At 55.6% G+C, this 19729-nt stretch overlaps 7 protein-coding genes across 7 annotated transcripts; 4 read left to right on the top strand and 3 right to left on the bottom strand.

Moving 5' to 3' along the window:
* Nucleotides 1-3514: 3514 nt before the first annotated feature.
* V2A60_007703 (uracil-DNA glycosylase) lies at nt 3515-4659 on the bottom strand (the record flags this gene model as incomplete). Its single annotated transcript, XM_083258985.1, has 2 exons — nt 3515-4226; nt 4292-4659. 2 exons carry the CDS (start codon nt 4657-4659, stop codon nt 3515-3517), a joined length of 1080 nt encoding a protein of 359 aa, XP_083115111.1.
* Nucleotides 4660-6138: 1479 nt separating this feature from the next.
* On the top strand, nt 6139-8692 carry V2A60_007702 (ubiquitin ligase complex subunit HRD3; the record flags this gene model as incomplete). The annotated part of the gene is made up of 3 exons (XM_083258984.1): nt 6139-6289; nt 6343-8286; nt 8343-8692. 3 exons carry the CDS (start codon nt 6139-6141, stop codon nt 8690-8692), a joined length of 2445 nt encoding a protein of 814 aa, XP_083115110.1.
* Nucleotides 8693-10499: 1807 nt separating this feature from the next.
* Nucleotides 10500-11180, top strand: V2A60_007701 (resistance to Congo red protein; the record flags this gene model as incomplete). The annotated part of the gene is made up of 3 exons (XM_083258983.1): nt 10500-10574; nt 10671-10733; nt 10878-11180. 3 exons carry the CDS (start codon nt 10500-10502, stop codon nt 11178-11180), a joined length of 441 nt encoding a protein of 146 aa, XP_083115109.1.
* A 281-nt stretch (nt 11181-11461) lies between these two features.
* V2A60_007700 (uncharacterized protein) lies at nt 11462-12210 on the bottom strand (the record flags this gene model as incomplete). The annotated part of the gene is made up of 2 exons (XM_083258982.1): nt 11462-11958; nt 12099-12210. The coding sequence occupies 2 exons, from the start codon at nt 12208-12210 to the stop codon at nt 11462-11464; spliced, it is 609 nt and encodes a 202-aa protein (XP_083115108.1).
* A 599-nt stretch (nt 12211-12809) lies between these two features.
* Nucleotides 12810-15889, top strand: V2A60_007699 (alanine--tRNA ligase; the record flags this gene model as incomplete). Its single annotated transcript, XM_083258981.1, has 3 exons — nt 12810-12891; nt 13044-15655; nt 15713-15889. The coding sequence occupies 3 exons, from the start codon at nt 12810-12812 to the stop codon at nt 15887-15889; spliced, it is 2871 nt and encodes a 956-aa protein (XP_083115107.1).
* Nucleotides 15890-16279: 390 nt separating this feature from the next.
* On the bottom strand, nt 16280-17993 carry V2A60_007698 (type II protein arginine methyltransferase; the record flags this gene model as incomplete). Its single annotated transcript, XM_083258980.1, has 3 exons — nt 16280-16489; nt 16573-17549; nt 17645-17993. The coding sequence occupies 3 exons, from the start codon at nt 17991-17993 to the stop codon at nt 16280-16282; spliced, it is 1536 nt and encodes a 511-aa protein (XP_083115106.1).
* Nucleotides 17994-18381: 388 nt separating this feature from the next.
* V2A60_007697 (tryptophan synthase beta subunit-like PLP-dependent enzyme) lies at nt 18382-19725 on the top strand (the record flags this gene model as incomplete). Its single annotated transcript, XM_083258979.1, has 1 exon — nt 18382-19725. One exon carries the CDS (start codon nt 18382-18384, stop codon nt 19723-19725), a length of 1344 nt encoding a protein of 447 aa, XP_083115105.1.
* Nucleotides 19726-19729: the final 4 nt, after the last annotated feature.

Genomic DNA, 19729 nt, shown 5'->3' with positions numbered 1-19729 from the left:
GGCAGAGAGCGAGAGAGCGAGAGAGAGAGAGCGAGAGAAAGACGACGATAGAGGAATAGGAGAAGAGAGGAGAGGAGGAGAGGCTGAGAGGCTACAGATTACAATGGGCAGGTAATTACAATGTGCCCAAGTTACCGAGTACCTTTTGGTAGGTAGGTAGGGACGGAGAGATAACCCCTTATAGACCAGGTACATTGGAGGGACGGGCGACCTGAGGGAAGTGTGGGCATGGGCGTGAGCGTGGGCGTGGGCGCGACGAGTGAGAGAGTTGGCGCCGCCCAGAAGCCATGTCCCGACTTATTACTCACCAGATGGGCAGCGTTGGCCATGTTTGGAGTTAGTCATGGTCATGATTAAACTGGAATAACGAGGTCACAGACGTCAGAGGAGGCGAGGTCCCAGTGGTGTTGGGTGCTTTGTTGGTACCGCCGACAACTGAGTACTGATACTGAAGAACTGAGTAGCCGGCGGCTCATTCAGGGGTCTAAAAGATGGGCCAACACTTGATAACCCACCTTGGCGGGGCATTGTGTAAGTAGTCGCGTAGCGTTAAGATTGGGATGGGTCAGTGACTCTTTCTTTGTTTTTTTTTTTTTTTTTTCCGTGTCTGGTCTCTCTCCATGATTCTCTTGTATTAGTGCAACATTGCAGCCATCTACAGGTGCCTTGGATACGACAAGTATACTTCGAGCTCGATTGGGAATTTGTGAGTGGCTACCAGTACCTCTATCTGGTCTGGGTACTTGTTAGTACCGAAAGTATCTATTCGATTTGCAGCCACTCATCGTGATCCGCTTGCCTGCTTGCTGGCTCTGGACTGATGTGCTGGCTGTAAGTACTTGCGGCCAAGTAACTGTCAAAGAGCCAGCCTGAGCTAAGTAGGCTAAGCTACTTACTGGTAGGCTGGTGGTGGTCGTGGCAGGTGGGTCTCCCCATCTCGCTACCAGAGTAAATTGTACTTTCAGGTACCGAGCACTTGAGTCCTCAATACATGTATGCATGCCTTTCCACCTACCAATCTGGCTGTAAGTAGTAAGTAGCCTGTGGTGTATACTTTGTACCAGACAAAACCTACGACAACACCCATCTAGGTTTTTCAAAGCCCCAAGTGAATATCTGTTTTGAATTGACTTTCAGTCTTGCCTTGTAAATGTTTTTCTATCCTGTTTTGTTTTTTGCCTTTGCTGCCGCCAGTGCACTTGCCAACCCGCGGGGGGTTGGAAATGGGCCTGTCCTGTCCTCAACAGCCATAACCCGGCATCGCCCCTTTTGCCCCTGCTACCTACCCACGCCACGCATCCACGGAGCACTGGTATCCGGCTCGAATTCCGCCCAAAAAAATTGCCCTATGTGCTTTATTCCATGCTATTGGAGGCATTCAAGCAAGCATTCACCCCCGTAATCTGCTGCATCAGTGGAGCCACCCATCGCCATGCCCGCCCCCCTCCATTTGATTAATCCTCTCTCCTCATCCCAAGTCCCATGTACGTACTGATATAGTGTCTACATACCAAAGCGACAAGCACAGCTTTCCGCTATTCCAGTACTGATTGAATTTATAAATCCTTAAGAACATGACGACTATACCTCAAATTCTAGCCTTCCTCTGGCCGCAGCCTCGCGGCTCTCCCCTCCCTCTATCCGCACCGATACACGGCCCGTCCTGCCGCTGCTCGGCACCCATGTAACGCTGTGTCTAATCTTCTACTTACAGACTGCACCTGCAGAAGTGCCGACTACGAACTTGCAATGCAATCAATACCTACCTAGGTAAGCACGAAAGTAGTCAGGTTACTGACAGGGTATGGGGCAAGTAGAGAAACGGGTGACTTTTTGCGCCGGTTCTTTCCTCTCTGGATGAACAGATATCATAATATTACTATATAAAACAATACATGTTGATATATATATACATATATTTACTTTCTTTCCCAGGCCACCAGCCACACCTTCACGCCTTCGCAGCTGCTTCCCCAATTCCCCAAATTCAGTCATACCGACACTGTTTCCTAGAACAATAGTTCGTAATCAAGTTACTTGGTTGCTTGTGCTTGGGTAGAGACCGCGAGGCACACGCAGCCACCACAACCCATGCGGTGCAACACTAGCATGCACTACAAGTCACACTTACCCCTGACCTGCTGGCATCGTCTTATCCAATCACCATCGACTTGCCAACCTCCATCCATGATCTCTTCTATTGTTATGAGTGCCGAACCCACACGGTTTTCACATCACCCTCACACCAGCAAAGCACTCTCTCGTCCCCCCCCCTGGGCCACAGTAACTCACAAACGCCGGGCTTATTATGCATCCGTCCATTTTGCCTGCTTGTATTAGTATCATGGACGTCGCCACCGCCGGCGCTGCCGAACAAAAAAGCCCGCTCGACCAAACTCGACTTGGGGCAGACAGCGCACGCTTGACCTTCCTCGCCCGCGCTATTAGCCGCCGTGACAGCCCCCCCCCGGCCTCCATCTGCTCATCCAGTGAGTGCCGTTTGCAAGGTCGGTCCGGACAGGTTTTTTGACGAGTGCCCAACTCTCACTGTAACTCGTACTTCCTACTGAGTACATCCGTACATATATTGGTGCGCCAACCTCTCGCGTCTGGGAGCTCACTGCCGTTCTCCCCGAGATTGTGTGCGTGACAATGCGCTGTCTCACATACCACAAAGTTGCACACCACCTTTGAGTTGGCATCAATGCCATCGTCGTGCTACTGAGTAAGGGCCCCCCCTCCCCCATCCTTAGAAGGAAAGGAGAAAAAAAACTTGGCTATGAACAACTCCAAGGATCCCCTGCCACCCTAATAGTATGCCAGAAGTCTGCGTTGTCATACATATCAGTAAGGGGGCTGGTACCAGTAGCCAAGTCATATTGCCAACTCACCAGCAGAAAAACAACAGTTCAAAAAGAAAAAGAAAAAAGAAAAACCCCAAAGATGACTACGTGATTGGAGACGCTCCGCCGCCGCCGCCTGTAAATAGAACAGCTATCTGATCCTGCATCATGCTGGAGCAAATGCCATCATCCACTGGTCCGTCGCCCCCCTCACCTTTTGACAAGTCGCGGAGCCGTCCCAGCTCCATCCGAGGGGGCGGGCTGGGGCTTCTGCTCCCCAGCCCCAGCTGCCCACGCTAGCTACCTAGGTAGGTAGCCAGATGCACATCAGACATTAGCCAATCTACGAATAACATCAATTTTTGTCGGTTTTTTTTCCACCTCTCGCCCTATTCCCTAACAACTCAGCCCTCTTCTTTTTTATTAGCCTCTTCTTTGGCCCACATATTTTGATCTGCCTTGACGTGGCGCAACCACAGCCTCAGTACGTGGCATGGTGGCCAAGCTAACATGTCCACACCCTCTAACAACAAACGCTGAGCAGCGCCATAGTGCATAAACCACGACTACATGGTGATGAAACACAAATTTACGCTGCAGTTTTTTCCCATGCTGTTAATATTCAAACCCATTATGCAAAATCCATGACATCAGCACCATGCTATGCTATGCTATGGCTTCGTAGCCTCTTTCTCCGCCGCCTTGATGGCTTCCTCCAGAGCCTCCTCATCATCGGACCCGAACTCGCCATCTCCCTCAACATTTTCCTTGCCCGTCGCGACCTTCTTCTCCACCTTCTCTTCGACGACCTTGGGTGCGCTCAGCGTCGAGTTTCCCGGCACCAGCGCCCAGTCAATCTCGCCATCGCTACCGTACCGCCCAATCAACCACTCGTTGGCCTTGCGAAAGTGACCGCAGTCGAAGAAACCTCTAGATGCGCTCAGCGGGCTCGGGTGTACGCTTTGGAGCACGAGGTGCCGCTGCTTGTCCACCTTCATCACGCGCTTGCCCGCCGGCGTGCCCCACGCAATGAAGACGACACCTCGCGTACGCTTCTGCGCGATCAAGTCGATGATTTTTTGCGTCAGCTTCTCCCACCCGCGGTTCGAGTGCGAGTTGGCCTCGTGTGCCCGCACCGTCAGGCAGGTGTTGAGCATGAGAACGCCACGGTCCGCCCACGCCGTCAGCAGACCCCCATTCTTAGGTGGCTTCTCAAAGGCTGGGTAGTCTTTCATGAGAGCTGTGTACATGTTTCGTAGCGAGGGCGGCGCTGGCGTTGGCGGGCGCACTGAGAATGCCATGCCATGCGCCTGATTCACGTTGTGGTAAGGGTCTTGACCGACGATGACGACCTTGACTTCGTTGAACGGTGTATGCCGAGACCTTGATCATGCAAGTTAGGAACAAGCTGCGGCGACATGTGTACATCGTAGCGAAAGCAAACGCACCAAGAGTAAACATCTTCCTTGGGTGGAAACCACTTCTTTCCAGCTGCCGTCTCCCTGTCCAGAAACTTCTTTAAATCCAGAAACTCCTTGGTCGTAATATCGTCTTTGAGCAGGCCAAGCCAGCTCTCGTGCATCGTCTCAATCTCCAACTTGAGCAGTGTCTTTTGCTCCGGGGAGAGGCTGGCAACCCACTTGTCCTTGTCGAATTTTGTCGCTGGCGCCGCCGTCGCGTCTGAGGATGCAGCGCCTGCAGTCTGGGCCGGTTTGGGCGCTGCGCCAAAGAAGGCGGCAATGTTGCCGTTGGCCTTTGGCTTCTTGATTTCTGGTCCAGGCTCTGAACCGCTGGCCTTGCGCTTGAGGCTCGACATGGTGTATAATACTGGGACGAGGCGGCGTGCCTGGGCTGTCGAGGCTCGACGGAGTAGTGCGAACGCCGTGGCTGCGAAGGTTGTCAGGTTGCAGAAGGAAGAAAAAACTATTGGTAATATTCTCGATGAGTGTTGACAAGGAATTGATGACTTTTCTGAGAATCAAGTGAGATCGGGAATTGGGCAAAAGAGGGAGAGTGCGAGGCGGAAAAGGACTCCAACTCAGCACAAGACCCTTGCCGCTAGCTGCCCAGAACACGGTCTCCGAATGATCTTGACGCGAGCCCTGGGCGAGGCTGCCTTCCATTTACGCGTGCTGGCGCAGCCACTCCAGCCACTGTGGGGTGGGTGCGCCCGACAAGCTCGGCCAGCGAACCCAATTCACGGCATCAACTTTTTGAAAGCTGAGAGTTCAAGTTCAGGTGCGAGAATGTGGTCAGGCTTGGTGGCTGTTTCGTCGGGTGAATGTAATTGGACTCAACCTTCGGACACGTAGTTCTGCACATCGGCGCTGCTACCGATCTGGGCCGGAGCCGGAGCACAGTGCAAATACCTACATATGTAGGTACACGGTATTTACTATCCATAGTACAGCGACAAGAGCTATAATTATATATGAAGATCCAAAATTTAGACGGTCAGTTTTCGATACCTTTACCACTAACCCCGTGACCTACAAATCCCTAATATTTAAGATATGCCCCTAAGCAGAGGACTTGAAAAGAGCTTTATTAGAGTCAAGGTGAAATACATTTATGCTGGCCCTAAAAGGGAGAGTATGATAAAGAAACAAGTCTGGCAGTAGACGCTGTCTCAACGACGAGTTACAAGTCCTACGAGTGTGTCGCTGTGACGGTCATAACACGAATTCAGAGGCCAATTATTGAGCGACACTATGTAAGAAAGAGGGAGCAGCTGCTAAGTGGTCGGGTTTCGATACAAGCGCGAGTTGCAACTAGTTTTTGGAAAACAAAAATGCCCTGGTATTGGCGTGGCCAATTGTGATAGGCAGATCGTTCTCTAGCACAATTAATTCAAGTAGCCAGAGAGAGGTCATAATACTGGTACTAGTAATCTATGTGTGTCAGATGTATCGCTAGAAGATATTATTGAACGATATTTAGATCTTCCCTACTGAGTTGGTCATCCCTCACCAAAAATCCGGGCCCTTGATACCTTGAAGCTGCTTAGTCACCCTGGTAGCACAACTGGCCCCCAGGTACGTAGCTGCCTTCTCGCAAGTGGACAGCTTGTACTAACAACGGTCAGTGTCATATGCTGTCTCGAGCCGTCAATTATCCAACCTTGCACCTCGTACTGATACACGAGCACTGCGTGCAGCATCGCCATGCAACTTGCCATCTGCACGACTTGCGTTTTATAGAAAGAGCCGAGTATGAAAAGCTCGGCTGTGTGCTTGCTCCGTAAGTCGCTGAACCGCGTTGCCGAGGAGCTCTCGGGAAGCCTGTTGCTGACGCCATGACAGTGCTTTGGCAGGCAGTAATCGGCACTACTCATGCTGCACAGAAGCCTTTGAAGAATGACCCGACCGTTGCCAAAGTTGGAGATGTGGGCGGACCGAGCACGGATCTGGCCGCTGGTGATGGCCAGCCAGTGGCTCAAAATCATGGTGCGATCGATGCCTACGCCGTAGCTCCTTCATCACGTACTGACACCTCACAGGCTCTGAGCTAGTAGATGCGGCACTGGCAGAGCTTCGAAAAGTACCGCTGGCGACGCGAAAGAAACACAAAATGGCATCCGGCCTGGTTAGCTTCACTGCGCGATACCTACTTAGAGTCCTACCGACCATGCCGACCACCGGCCCGACACAAAAGCAGGCTTCGACCGTAAGCGGGCCTGTCGCTGTTGCAAAGGGCCACCTTGAGAGAGCGGCGTCAAGAAACAACTCGGACGCGCTGTATCTACTTGCAGAACTAAACTTCTTCGGATACCACAACTATCCCCGTGACCTGCAAGTCGCTTTCGACTACTACAAACAGCTGGCCGCACAGGATGGAAACACGACTGCGCAATACATGCTGGGACTATATTATTCCACGGGCATTGGGAGTGTCGTCCCGCAAGACCAAGCAAAGGCGCTTCTATATTACACGCTTGCTGCTGAGCGCGGGGACCCCAAAGCGCTCATGGCCATCGGCTACCGCCATCACAGTGGCGTTGGTACAGTGAAGAACTGTGAAACAGCCCTAGACTACTATAAAGAAGTGGCTGACAAGGCCATTGAATGGTATAGAGATGCTCCTCCCGGAGGGCAGTCCTGGATCCAGGAATCATGGCGCATCTCGGATGACGACGGTGGCATTTATGGCGAGGGAGCTAGTGCCTCGAGCGCAGGACTGAATGCACTGAAACGCAATTTGCATTCTAATGATAATGCAGATATAAGCGACGTCATCGAGTACCTGGACCTCATGTCGCAAAAGAGTGACTCCAAGGCCTCATTCAACCTTGGCCGACTATATTATGAAGGCCAGCGTGGGCTGGAGAAGGACTTTGAGAGTGCCTTGAAGTACTTCTTCTTGGCAGCGTCCAAATACTGGAAGCGTGATGGACGTGCTGCCGATGGCAATAAGAATGGCGTGGACAAAACGGCTGCCGAGGCTGCCGGCTTCATCGGTAGAATGTACCTGCGCGGAGACGGCGTCGCGCAGAATTTCGACAAGGCCAAGGCGTGGTTTGAGCGTGGCAAGTCACACGGTGATGCGCAGTCGCAATGGGGACTCGGCATCATGCTGCTCAACGGCATGGGCATCCGACGAAACATCAAACTCGCGACGGAGCTGCTGCGGGTATCAGCCGACCAAGACTATGCGCCAGCTCAGGTGCAGATGGGACGTCTGTTCCTTGACCAAGGCAACCCCGAGGACGTCAAGACTGCTAATTACCTCTTTGAGCTCGCCGCCAGGTACGGCAACATCGAGGCCTGGTATTATCTAGCGGAAATGACGCACCACGGAGTCGGCCGCGAGCGACAATGCCAGCTGGCCCTCAGCTACTACAAGACTGTCGCCGAGCGCGCCGAGCCACTGGTCTCACTGTGGTCACAGGCCAACTTGGCATACGAGTTGGGGAATCATGACCTGGCATTCCTGCAGTATCTCATGGCCGCCGAGCAAGGCTATGAGAAGGCACAGACCAACATAGCCTTCATGCTCGACGCCAAGTTTGGCAAGCTTTCCTTGGTCGAGCTGCTCATTGGCCGTCAGGAGAACAAGGTCAGCCCAATGGCCAACGCGAACCTCGCCCTGATTGAGTGGACCAGGTCATCGCGACAGTCCAATGTGGACGCGCTAGTAAAGATGGGTGATTACTACTTCTACGGCATCGGCGTGGAAAAGGACCTTGCCAAGGCGGTTCAATGCTACACTGGTGCCTCGGACTACCAGCAAAGCGCGCAGGCACTGTTCAACCTGGGCTGGATGCACGAAAATGGCGTGGGCCTGACGCAAGACTTCCACCTCGCCAAGCGATACTATGATCATGCGCTGGTTGTCAATTCCGAGGCATATCTCCCCGTGACATTGAGCCTTTTGAAGCTTCGCATACGTAGTGCGTGGAACACATTTACGCACGGTCCGATTCACTCTATCCAGGACGAGCCTAGTAAGTGATTCGTCTTGCCGACATGGCATTGGGGTGTATACTGACAACCATTGCAGAGAAGAAGAAGGACTGGTCCCTCTCCGAGTGGATCAACAACTTCATCGAAGGAGATCTACTGTACCAGGGCGACTATTACGAAGACTACTACGATGCCAACACGATTGACGGCGGTGAAATCTTTGACGACTCCAACGTGCTGGAGAGTCTGCTCATCATCGGCGTCACGTTTGCTCTCGTCGGCCTGGTCTGGTGGCGGCAGCGACTGCAGTTACAGCGGGCCGAAGCGGAGGAGCGGCGGCGGCGCGAGCAGGGTCTCCCGGCGGCGGCAGCAGCGGCGGGGCCGATGATGGATCCGGATCTGATGGGCAGGTTTCCTGGCTGGGCAGCTGGTGGCATGGGATTTTGAGGTATTCGTTGTCCGTGATGAAAGAGCTATGGCTTGAATGTACATAACGAGGACGGCGTTGGTTGGATGCATAGCAACTGTATATGAATAGGAACCCATCGATTACACAAGACGTGCATCTCTTGGCCATCCGTCGAATGCTAATGTGTGAGGCGTGTGGCTTGGACATTTGATCGATTGGGACGCGTTGCGATACTGAGTATGCGCCCGAGTGCTGTTGTGGCCGAGAAACTTGTACAAGACGTGTACATGTTGTAATAGGGTTTCGAGAGACTGCGCAGACAGAGTGCAGTTTATGTGCCAAGCATACACAAATTCACCAATGATGACAGGTTGAAGATGACGCGCACTGTTGAGACTCACGGCAGACTTTCCTTCCGAGAAGGCGGTATAGGGGACTCTCCCGAGAGTGTTTAGCGATACATGATGAACCTCGCATGGAACTGTCCGGGACTGGCGGGACTTGATGTTACAGTGCGTGTAATGGCCATGGGGTACATGAAAGCTGGACCTTGGTGTGTGGTGGGTTTTGATGGGCGCGGTTCTCACTGCCGGCGGGATCCGAACGGGATCTCTCTACCTGGACGTTGTCGGCCGATTTCTTTCTTGGCAGATGAAACAGAAAACTTGCCATGTTATCCGATGCGCCGCCCTCAGCATGTTTCGTTGGCGTCGAAGGGGAGGGAGGTTGAAAGAAAAGAAGAAGAAAAAATAAATCAAATAGAATCAAACAAACGCTTGTGAAAGTCTGAAACCGAGACACGGCGGCCGGCCGTTGCGGGGCGGCATGACATGACACGGGCTGCGCGTCAAAGTTGTATAACTGCGACGCAGGGGACGGTACTCAGGGAGAGAAAATACGCAATGGACATGGACTCGCAATGCAACCAAGGAGAGCGGGCTTCCTCCAAAGTTATGACACGTGGAGTGGGAGGTGACCTGGGACGAGTGATTCCTCATATTGCTGACCAAGTGGCTGTGCCAGCGCCCCAAAAACGAAGGGTCACTGAAGTTAATTAATAAGTACTGGAAGCTGTTGAACTGCTCTAGAATTTCGGCATGGAGAGAGCGGCATCGAGGGCGCTATTTTGTAGGAGCACTGAGGTATAGCCCCTTGCACGATTTGGTTTTGGAAGTTGAAAGGAAAGTCTTTTCTATAAAACAAAAATATCGTCATGAATAAAATCATGAAATGACTTCATCTGCTACACGAGTTGACGAGTACTAACAGATGGGCAGCGAGTGACATTGTTTTGCGCCACTTGCCCATCGGGCAGTGCAGCTCAGTTTTCCCACTGGTGGGGCGCGCCGGATCCTCCAGCCACCGAAACCAAAAGTACCGCCCCCATAGAAATTGTACTGCCAAGGTACCACACCCTTGGCAGCCGTTGACGCCACCCGCATTTCCCTCCTTTTCGCGAGCAATAAGTACTGAGTAAAGGCGCTATATCATCGACACTGGCCGCTCTCTCCCCCCCCCTTCTGGCCGAACCTTGAGAAGTGTCATCCTCCCCTCTCCATCAACATATTAACAAGGGAACAAAACACACAACAAAACGACAAAACAACTCCTCCCGCCTTTCCTCCCTCGTTGCCTTTCTTTTTTTCCCCAACCCAACAAAAGGCAAGGAAATTACCTAACGCCATCACACAAAAACCTCGACGACGCCTTTTCTCTTTTCATTATCGAAATATCGAATAAGTACCGAGCAACAAAAATTAGACTCGCCGCGCGCGAATTGCGTCGCTCCCCACCAACCCGAGATCAATATCAGCACGGGCAGAACAGCAAACCAACAAACCAGTCATGGCTCCGCACGCAGAGATCGCCGCGCGATTCGTCGATGACGACTTTGGCTATAATGGCTTTTGGTATTCGACAGTACGTTTTTTTCTTCTTTTTTTGGCCTCCCAGCACCGGAACGCTTCAACTCGGCAACACGTGGTATCCAATAAATGCTAATGAATTTCCGTGCAGGCAGGATACGCCATTCGATGGTCACTGTTTGGCCTCTTTGTCCTCATCATCCTTCTCTGGGTGGTTTGGGGCATTTCTGCCCCGGGGCATGGACATTCCAAGCTACTCGTGTTTTGCCGCCGCTTCCTCTCCATTGAACCCCCCCCCCCCCCCTCTCTCTCCTCCTGCTTGCTCAGCTGCGTCGTCTGACATGGTTTTTTCGTCTAGTGCTTCTTCCCTAGACAACCGCGCATGCAACAGGCCGGCTGGTACCGTCCGTACAACGCCTACCCCTACGGCCCTCAGCAGGACGGCTACAATATGAACTACATGCCGCCGCCCCCCACCTACGACGCCAACCGCCCGCCCGAGTACCAGCAGGGACCGCCCGCCGGCGCCAGCAAGGTCGACCCCTCGCAGTGGTCCGGTCAGCCCACGAACCGGCCGGCCGAGTCCAGCACGACCGGCGCGGGTGTCGCCCCCGAATACGCTTCACCACCTGGCCCGCCCCCGGCCGTCACGAGACAGTAGATGCGAACATCGCTGCGATGGCTGTGTGGAACTTTAGTCGACGTGAATGCATTAATATTGGACGGTCAAGCAAGTTTGTGGCGGACGGACAATTCCCTCTCTCTCCCTCTCTCTCTCTTTCTCTCCCTGCGTTATACCATTGCATACGGCGTTTTCGTGCTTCAGAAGGGAACCCTTATAGTTTACTGTATTGTATTTAAGCTACGCATATATGTCACTAAGCAAACAGTCGACGTTCTTCACCATGCACTGGTATCCCGCTTGAATCTGCTGTGATTAGATCAATCCATGTCCATTTCCAGATCATCCGGTAGAGCTTGGCCCGTCTTTTCAGGCTGGTCCGCGTTGGCCACGACGCCGTCCTCGTCCTTGTCGTCGGTGCCGGCTTGGCGGGCGCGGATGCGGCGGCGGGCGTCGATGATGGCCTTGCGCACGCCGTCCTTGTCCTCGGACACGGACAGCGACCTGGGATCGCTGTAGAGCACGAGCTGCATGCCCGCCAGCTCGCCGTCGTCGTTGGCCAGGACCTGCGGCGGGATGCGCGTCTCGCGCAGACGCTTCTCAATGTCGGGGAGGAAGATGAGCTTCGCCTCGTCCGGCTCGCTGTCCTCGGCGAGCTCCTCGTCGATGTTGTAGATGTAGACCTTGTGCTTGGTGTCGTCGAGGCGCATGGTGTCGTTATCATCATCGGCGGCGGCGTCGGCGGCGGTTGTCATTGAAGGTCTTGACGAGCGCGGCGGGCTCTCGACGGGCACGTAGAGCTTGGTGCCATCGCGCTCTGCGACAAGGGTTAGTTGGCACACGCAAGGCGGATTGGCGACGGGAGAGTGGATGAGCAGACTAGGTAGGTAGGTAGGTAACAATGGATGGGGGAAAAAAAAGTATATACAAATAGACTGAAATGGAATAAAAACGCACCAATATTCAATAGACTGAGTCTCTTGGACAGCCTTTCATTTTCCTGATGCGCATCAGCCTTTCTCTTGTGGCCGGCGCTGCTGGCCTGAGGTAGCTGCTGGTCCGGGTCCATGGCCGGGCTGCGCGGCGCGCGCGAGCGAGCGAGAGGGAGAGAGAGAGAGATTGCGGTCGCAAAACGTCGCCTTTGCACCAATTCCTCCCTCCTCGCAGGAGCCCACGTCAGACAGCACCCGGCATCCACAGTCCGTTGTCGCGCGGGGTCTGGAAGCGAGCCTCCCAATTGTGGTTTTTCCTTTTGTTTTTTTTTTCTGATGCCGTGCAACGTCACGAGGCAGCCGTTTGAGTCATTGAATGTCGTTGCTGTTGTTGCAGCTTGGTGGTGGTGGTGGTCGTAGTGTCAGAGGGTCGCCGCCGTCGTCGGGCCTGGCGCGGGCGCTGCAGCAGCTCCAGTTGACTCACGCTTGTGGAAGATTCTACTACTGGCACTTGGAAACCCCCCACCACAACGACTCCTCCAGCTGCCGCCGCTATCATGCCCACCACCACCACCACCACCACCACCACCCCATCTCCCCTCCTCCACACTCTCAACGGCACCAGGCTTTTGCAAACACCGCCGCCATTTATACCCGGATTTCCTCCCGACGTGCCTTTGCATCCATCCCATTCCTGTCCCGTCACTTGCAGCGACGACTGTACTCTGACTTGAAAATGGCGACGGAGACAAAGTGGCCCGCCGTCAAGGTTCGCCAGACCTTTCTCGACTTCTTCGAGAAGAGGGGCCACACCATCGGTACGTATTGTTTTGCTTCGTCTGATCTGCGGCAGCTCCCGCATCGTGGCATTTCTCTTCTACCTCTCTTCAGCTTCTCTGCCTCCCAATCTGAACAAGACGAGCCGCCACTCTCTCGCTGCGCAATCCATGCTAACTACCCCTCCTTCCAGTCCCCTCGGGCTCTGTCGTTCCTCACAATGACCCCACCCTGCTCTTCACCAACGCGGGCATGAACCAATTCAAGCCAATCTTCCTCGGCACCGTGGGTCAGACCGATCCCATGGCCAGCCTGAAGCGTGCTGCCGATACACAAAAAGTCATCCGCGCCGGCGGCAAGCACAACGATCTCGACGACGTCGGCAAGGACTCGTACCACCACACCTTTTTCGAAATGCTCGGCAACTGGTCCTTTGGCGACTACTTCAAGAAGGAAGCCATCGAGATGGCTTGGGAGCTCCTCACCAAAGTCTACGGCCTTGACCCCGAGCGTCTCTACGTCACATACTTTGAGGGTAGCCCCGAGCTCGGCCTCGAACCAGACACCGAAGCCAGAGAGCTCTGGCACGCCCTCGGCATCCCCTACGACCGTATATTGACCGGTGATATGAAGGACAACTTTTGGGAGATGGGTGACCAGGGCCCTTGCGGACCCTGCTCCGAGATTCACTACGACAAGGTGGGCGGTCGCAACGCCGCCAGCCTCGTCAACATGGACGACCCCATGGTGGTGGAGATCTGGAACCTCGTCTTCATGCAATTTGACCGACAAAAAGACGGAAGCTTAAAGTCGCTTCCGGCCAAGCATATCGACACTGGTCTGGGTTACGAGCGTCTGGTCTCTGCCCTGCAAGATACCGTTTCCAACTACGCCACCGACTGCTTTACCCCCCTCTTCAAGCAGATCGAGACTGTCACTGGGGTCCGCCCATACACCGACAAGTACGGCAAGGAGGATGCTGATGGCATCGACACCGCCTACCGCGTGATTGCTGACCACATTCGAACTCTCTCTTTCTCCATCATCGACGGCGCTGTGCCCAACTCGGACGGCCGCGGCTACGTTGTTCGACGAGTTTTGCGACGTGGCGTCCGATACGCCCGCAAATACCTCAACGCCGAGATTGGCTCCTTCTTTTCCAAAATTCTCCCCGCTCTTGTTGATCAGGTCGGTTTCCAATTCCCCGATCTGATCAAGAAGCAGGAGGACATCAAGGAGATTCTTAACGAGGAAGAAGATGCCTTCTCTCGCACTCTCGACCGTGGTGAAGCCCAGTTCGAAAAGTATGCTGCCAAGGCTGCCAAGGACAATGTCAAGAAGCTCGACGGTGATGTCGTCTGGCGTTTGTATGACACCTTTGGTTTCCCCGTTGACTTGACCAGGCTCATGGCCGAGGAGCGTGGCCTGGACATTGACGAGACTGAAGTGGAAGCTGCCAAGGAAAAGGCTCGCGAAGCCTCCAAAGCCGTCAAGGATGCCGACGCCACTTTTGCCAAGCTCAATGTCCACCTGATTTCTGAGCTGGAACAGCAGCACAAGCTACCTCGCACCGACGATGAGGGCAAGTTCGTCAAGGGCGACAGCAAAGGCAAGGTTCAAATCATCTTTGACGGCCAGACCTTCCACAAGTCTACCAAAGACCTCCCTCCCAAGACCGCTGTCGGTCTGCTGCTCGACAAGACCAATTTTTACGCCGAGTCTGGTGGTCAGATTGCCGACACTGGCCGCATTGTCATCGATGACGTTGCCGAGTTCAAGGTTCTGGATGTCCAGAACTTTGGCGGATACGTCCTTCACAGCGGCTACATTGAGTACGGTTCCCTGTCCTCTGGAGACGAGGTCATCTGCGAGTATGACGAGCTCCGCCGTTCGCCCATTCGCAACAACCACTCTGGTACTCATATTCTGAACCACGCTCTGAGAGAGGTTCTCGGCGATGACATCAACCAGAAGGGCTCGCTTGTTGACGACGAGAAGCTCCGTTTCGATTTCTCACACAAGGCTCAGGTCAAGATTGATGAGCTGAGGAAGATTGAGGATCTTTCAAACACATATATTCGCCAGAACTCCAAGGTCTACACCAAGGACGTCGAGCTGGATCTTGCCCGCGAGATTGAGGGCGTTCGCGCTGTTTTTGGCGAGACTTATCCCAACCCTGTCCGTGTTGTCTCCATTGGCATGGATATTGATACTATGCTTGCCGAGCCGAAAAAGGCCGACTGGCGTAAATACAGTGTCGAGTTTTGCGGTGGCACTCACGTTGAGCAGACTGGTCTCATCAAGGACCTGCTGATTGTCGAGGAGAGCGGTATCGCCAAGGGCATTCGTCGTATCATCGCCTACACCGGCGAGGCTGCCCACAGAATTCAGCGAGAGGCCACCGAGTTCTCCAAGACTCTGGATGCCCTCGACGCCCTGCCCTTCAGTCCTGAGAAGGAGGCTCAAGTCAAGACTGTCTCACAGGAGCTAAGCAAACTAGTCATTTCCACCCTGACCAAGGAGGAATTTAACCAGCGCTTCACCAAAATCAGCACCTCTGTCATCAACGAGCAGAAGAAGAAGCAGAAGGCCGAGTCCAAGACTGCCCTCGATACCGTGACCAAGTACTTTGAGGACAACAAGGAGGCCAAGTGGTTCGTCGGCCGTCTGCCCATTGGCGCCAACGCCAAGGCTCTGGGCGACGTTGTCAAGCACTTCCAGAGCAAAGACAAGGAGAAGACGGTATACCTCTTTGGCGGCAGCCAGGAGGCTGGCGGTGTTGTGCATAGCGTGTACATTGGACAGGTAGGGTTTCCACAGCGTGTTGTTTCCACTTTGTAGCTTACGCTAACGACTTTGCAGCATCTTGCCTCGCAAGGCGTCACCGCCGAGCAGTGGGCTGCCAGCGTCTCCGACGTCATCGGCGGCCGTTCCGGCGGCAAGGAACCTACGCGTGCAGGCCAGGGCACCAAACCCGAGAGCATTGATGAGGGTGTTGAGCAGGCTACCAAGTGGTTGAGCGAGAAGTTGAAGCTGTAAAGGGCCGCGAAAGGCTACTTCTCACTCTTTAAAACTGCATGTGTATGAGATACCGATTTTGATTGTTGTGACGCTGCTGCGTTTTTTCAGATAGAAAAGCAAAGATAAGAGGTTACATGTGACGGATAGTTGACGTTTCTTTTTTTCATTTAGGCAATGCCAGGTTTAGGCATAATATGCATTATTTCCAAACAGGCACGATGATAAGTGTACATATTTGTATGTATTTGATGCTGCTGCTATGTCAGCTCCTTTTGGTAATATACAGAGAAGTATCTTGATGCTATTGGTACAGGAAGGATATCAATGTGGTTCCGCTTTCTCAAATAACTGCAACTGTGCAGCAACGCTTTGCCCATTGCCCTTTGTCACCCCACCATCCTCACCAATTTATACAGTCACCATGACGCTGGCATTCTTGTAATGTGACAGCAGCGGGTTCTCCCCACTGCGCGTCTGCGTGTCCTCGACGTAGGCCCAGCGACGCAGGAAGTCGCCGTGGGACATGACGCGGGTGAGCTTACCCGTAATGGCCCTGTACATGGCCTCGGTGATGGCAAAGTCCGTGGGGAAGAGAATGTCAAAGTAGCCTTGGTGGACCTGTGCGCATTTCACAACCTAGTGTCAGTCGCACTGTTGAAACGATAGAATAAGAGATCAGAGGGAGAAGAGAGAAGACGTACCAGCGGCGTTGTGACGGGCACCATGCGCCGGTTGTAGCGGGTCTGCACGACGGGGGCATTCAGGCCCTTGACGGCCTGCGGGAGGGCGTCAAAGTCTGACGTGACGAGGCGGTGGGCGGGAAAGTAGCGCTCGAGGACGTCGAAGAACTGCATGAGGCGGGTGGGGATGAACTCGGCCGGGGAGAGGTTGTGCGCAAAGGGCATCTTGGCGGAGAGGTAGCGCAGGACCGGGTTGGCGGGGTAGGGGCGAGGGTAGACGCCGCCGGTGGCGGCATGGCGGACGCGGAAGAAGCGGGCGGCGACGGGGTCGAGCTCGTGGACGTAAAACTCATAAAAGTCGCCGTCGCCGTCGACGAGGACGTGGCCCTGGAGGGGCGCCTCGGTGGTGACGTCGTAGCGGATGCCGTCGTGGGCAAAGTTGTCAAAGACCTCCATGGCGAGGAAGAAGCACGGGCTGGGCTCGTACTGGTCCCACTCGAAGACGGAGCGGTTGATGATGGTGACCTTGTCGGCGTGGCCGCGCGACTCGGCCGTGGCGCGCAGGTGGTGGCCCTGCATGGCGGCGAGGGCCGGCGAGATCTCAATGACGTTGTAGCGGGTGCGCGCGTAGACCTGCGGGTCGACAGCGCGGATGTAGTCGAGGATGTTGAGCATGAGGGTGCCGCGGCCGGCGCCCATTTCGTACAGGATGAGGTCGTGGTAGGGGTACGCCGTGAGGCGGTAGTTGGAGACGAGGTAGCGCGCGACAGCCTCGCCGTAGAAGGGCCGGAACAGCTCCGTCGGCGTGTGCCACAGCTGCCGTGTCGGGTTCTCGCCCTCTGCTTCGTCTAGCGCGTCCTCGAACTCGGTGTACCGCCGGCCGACTTCTCCCTGGAACTCAATCTCGTCCCGCATGGCGTTGAAGTCGAATGGCTCGCCGGGGCTGAAGATGACGGCCTGCTTGGAGAAGTACCCGTACGAAGGGTTGTAGAGGGAGTCTGGCGGGAAGAAGCACGGGGGCCGTTAGACAACCAAACGAAAAGCTCTGGGTGCTTCGGGAACGGCCAACTGGGGGGGGGCGCCTGGTTCTTACCTTCGATAAAGTCTCGCAGCAGCATCTTGACTTTGCGCGGGCGCTCCGTCCGCTGCTTGAGCTCCTGCATGGAAATGTACGGGTACTTGGCAAACTCCTCGCTGCGATCCTCTGGCAGGATGTGCGTCCGCTGCTGCCAGCGGCTCTCATTCTTCTTCATGCCGCGGTCGATCGACGGCCTCGTCGCGTAGCCGCGCCCATTGTGGCCGACACTAGGTCCTCCAGAGCGGTGGTAGCTCTGCCCGCGTGTTGTGGTTGTCGTCGTCGCCGCGGGCCAATGACCCTTGCATCCGCGCGGCCGTTGTCGAAAGAGCTGTCGGAAGAGCTGCGTGACAATGGGAGAATCCATGGGGGGCCACCGCGGCGCTTCCCTTCGGCGCGAGTGTGTGTGCGTTTAAAATTTGTTTGGTGACAAGCTGGCTGGTCCCTGAACCATTTTGTCCAAGCTTGATGCAAGCGCCTAATTTGGCAGCGGCAAGGGAAGAGCATTGTTCCGGTACAGGGCAAGCTTCAGGCCCCTCGGCAGCAACTTTACAGGGGCCCGGAGCACTGAAACTTTGCTGTCTAACGGCCCCAGTGGAGAGCGCGAGCGCATGAATGACGTTTTATAGCACCTGTTTCTGTCCTTTCTCAAGTTTTGTGCATTGCATCTTCTTTCCTTGCCCCATTGACAGGTACAGAGCGAACACCGGCACGAGTTTGATTGCAGGGTTATATAGGTAGGTATTTATGGCAGCATGTCGCTGAGCGACCACCCCAAGGCCTATGGCACCGCGGCGTTGGTAGCCGCCTTTGCTGCAGGCGTCCTCGTGACACTGGGGTTCAAAGACGCCTACCCCGAGCTTGAGAGCCGCTTCCAGGAAAAGAAGCGCCGGAGACCAGGCAGCCGAGCAGCGGACGGGGGCAGAGAGCCCAACCCCCGGCGTTCTAGCATATTCTGGGGCGCGCCCGTGACTCTCGAGGACCACGAGCAGGACGCCGGCTCAAGTCGTTCCGACGGCGTCGTCGAGGACGGCATCGCGGGCTGCATCGGACACACGCCGCTGATCAACATGCGGTCGCTCTCCGAGGCCACGGGCCGCACCATCCTCGGCAAGGCCGAGTTCCTCAACGGCGCGGGCGGCAGCCCCAAGGACCGCGTGGCGCTGAGCATCATCCGCGCGGCAGAGCGCGACGGCCAGCTGGTGCCGCACCGGGGCGACACCATCTACGAGGGCACCGTCGGCAGCACGGGCATTTCGCTGGCGACGCTCGCCCGCGCCATGGGCTACCGCGCGCACATCTGCATGCCCGACGACCAGAGCCGCGAGAAGTCGGACCTGCTGCGGGCGCTCGGCGCCGCCGTCGAGCGCGTGCCCGTCGCGCCCATCACCTCCCCAGACCACTTTGTCAACCTGGCCCGGCGCCGCGCCGCCGAGCACGCCGCCGCCCGCGCCGATGGCAGCCGCGGCTTCTTCGCCGACCAGTTCGAGACCCCCGCCAACTGGGAGGCGCACGCCGCCGGCACGGGCCCGGAGATTTGGCGCCAGACGGGCGGCCTCGTCGACGCCTTCGTGGCGGGCGCCGGCACCGGCGGCACCGTCGCCGGCGTCGCGCGCCACCTCAAGGAGCGGAGGCCCGCCGTCCGCGTCGTCCTCGCCGACCCCCAGGGCAGCGGCCTCTACCACAAGGTCAAGCACGGCGTCATGTACGCCCCGACGGAGCGCGAGGGCACGCGCCGCCGCCAGCAGGTCGACTCCATGGTCGAGGGCATCGGCGTCAACCGCGTCACGGCCAACTTTGAGGCCGGCCGCGACCTCGTCGACGACGCCGTCAAGGTCGCCGACGAGCAGGCCTGCCGCATGGCCCGCTGGCTCGTCGAGAACGACGGGCTCTTCCTCGGCAGCAGCAGCGCCGTCAACTGCGCCGCCGCCGTAGTCGCCGCCCTGCAGCTGCCGCCGGGGAGCGTCGTTGTCACCGTCCTCTGCGACTCGGGCACCCGCCACCTCAGCAAGTTCTGGAAGCACATCAAGGACATGGGCCTGGAAGAGCACGAGGCCACGGACCTCTTTGCCGAGCTGGGCCTGGAGAAGCAGGCGTAAAGAC

The sequence above is a fragment of the Cordyceps javanica genome, chromosome 5 (assembly GCF_051103115.1).
Source record: "Cordyceps javanica chromosome 5, complete sequence".
In the NCBI taxonomy this organism is placed as follows: Eukaryota; Fungi; Ascomycota; class Sordariomycetes; order Hypocreales; family Cordycipitaceae; genus Cordyceps; species Cordyceps javanica.
Note: the sequence above shows the minus strand (reverse complement) of the source record. Positions and strands in the feature narration are given on the sequence as shown.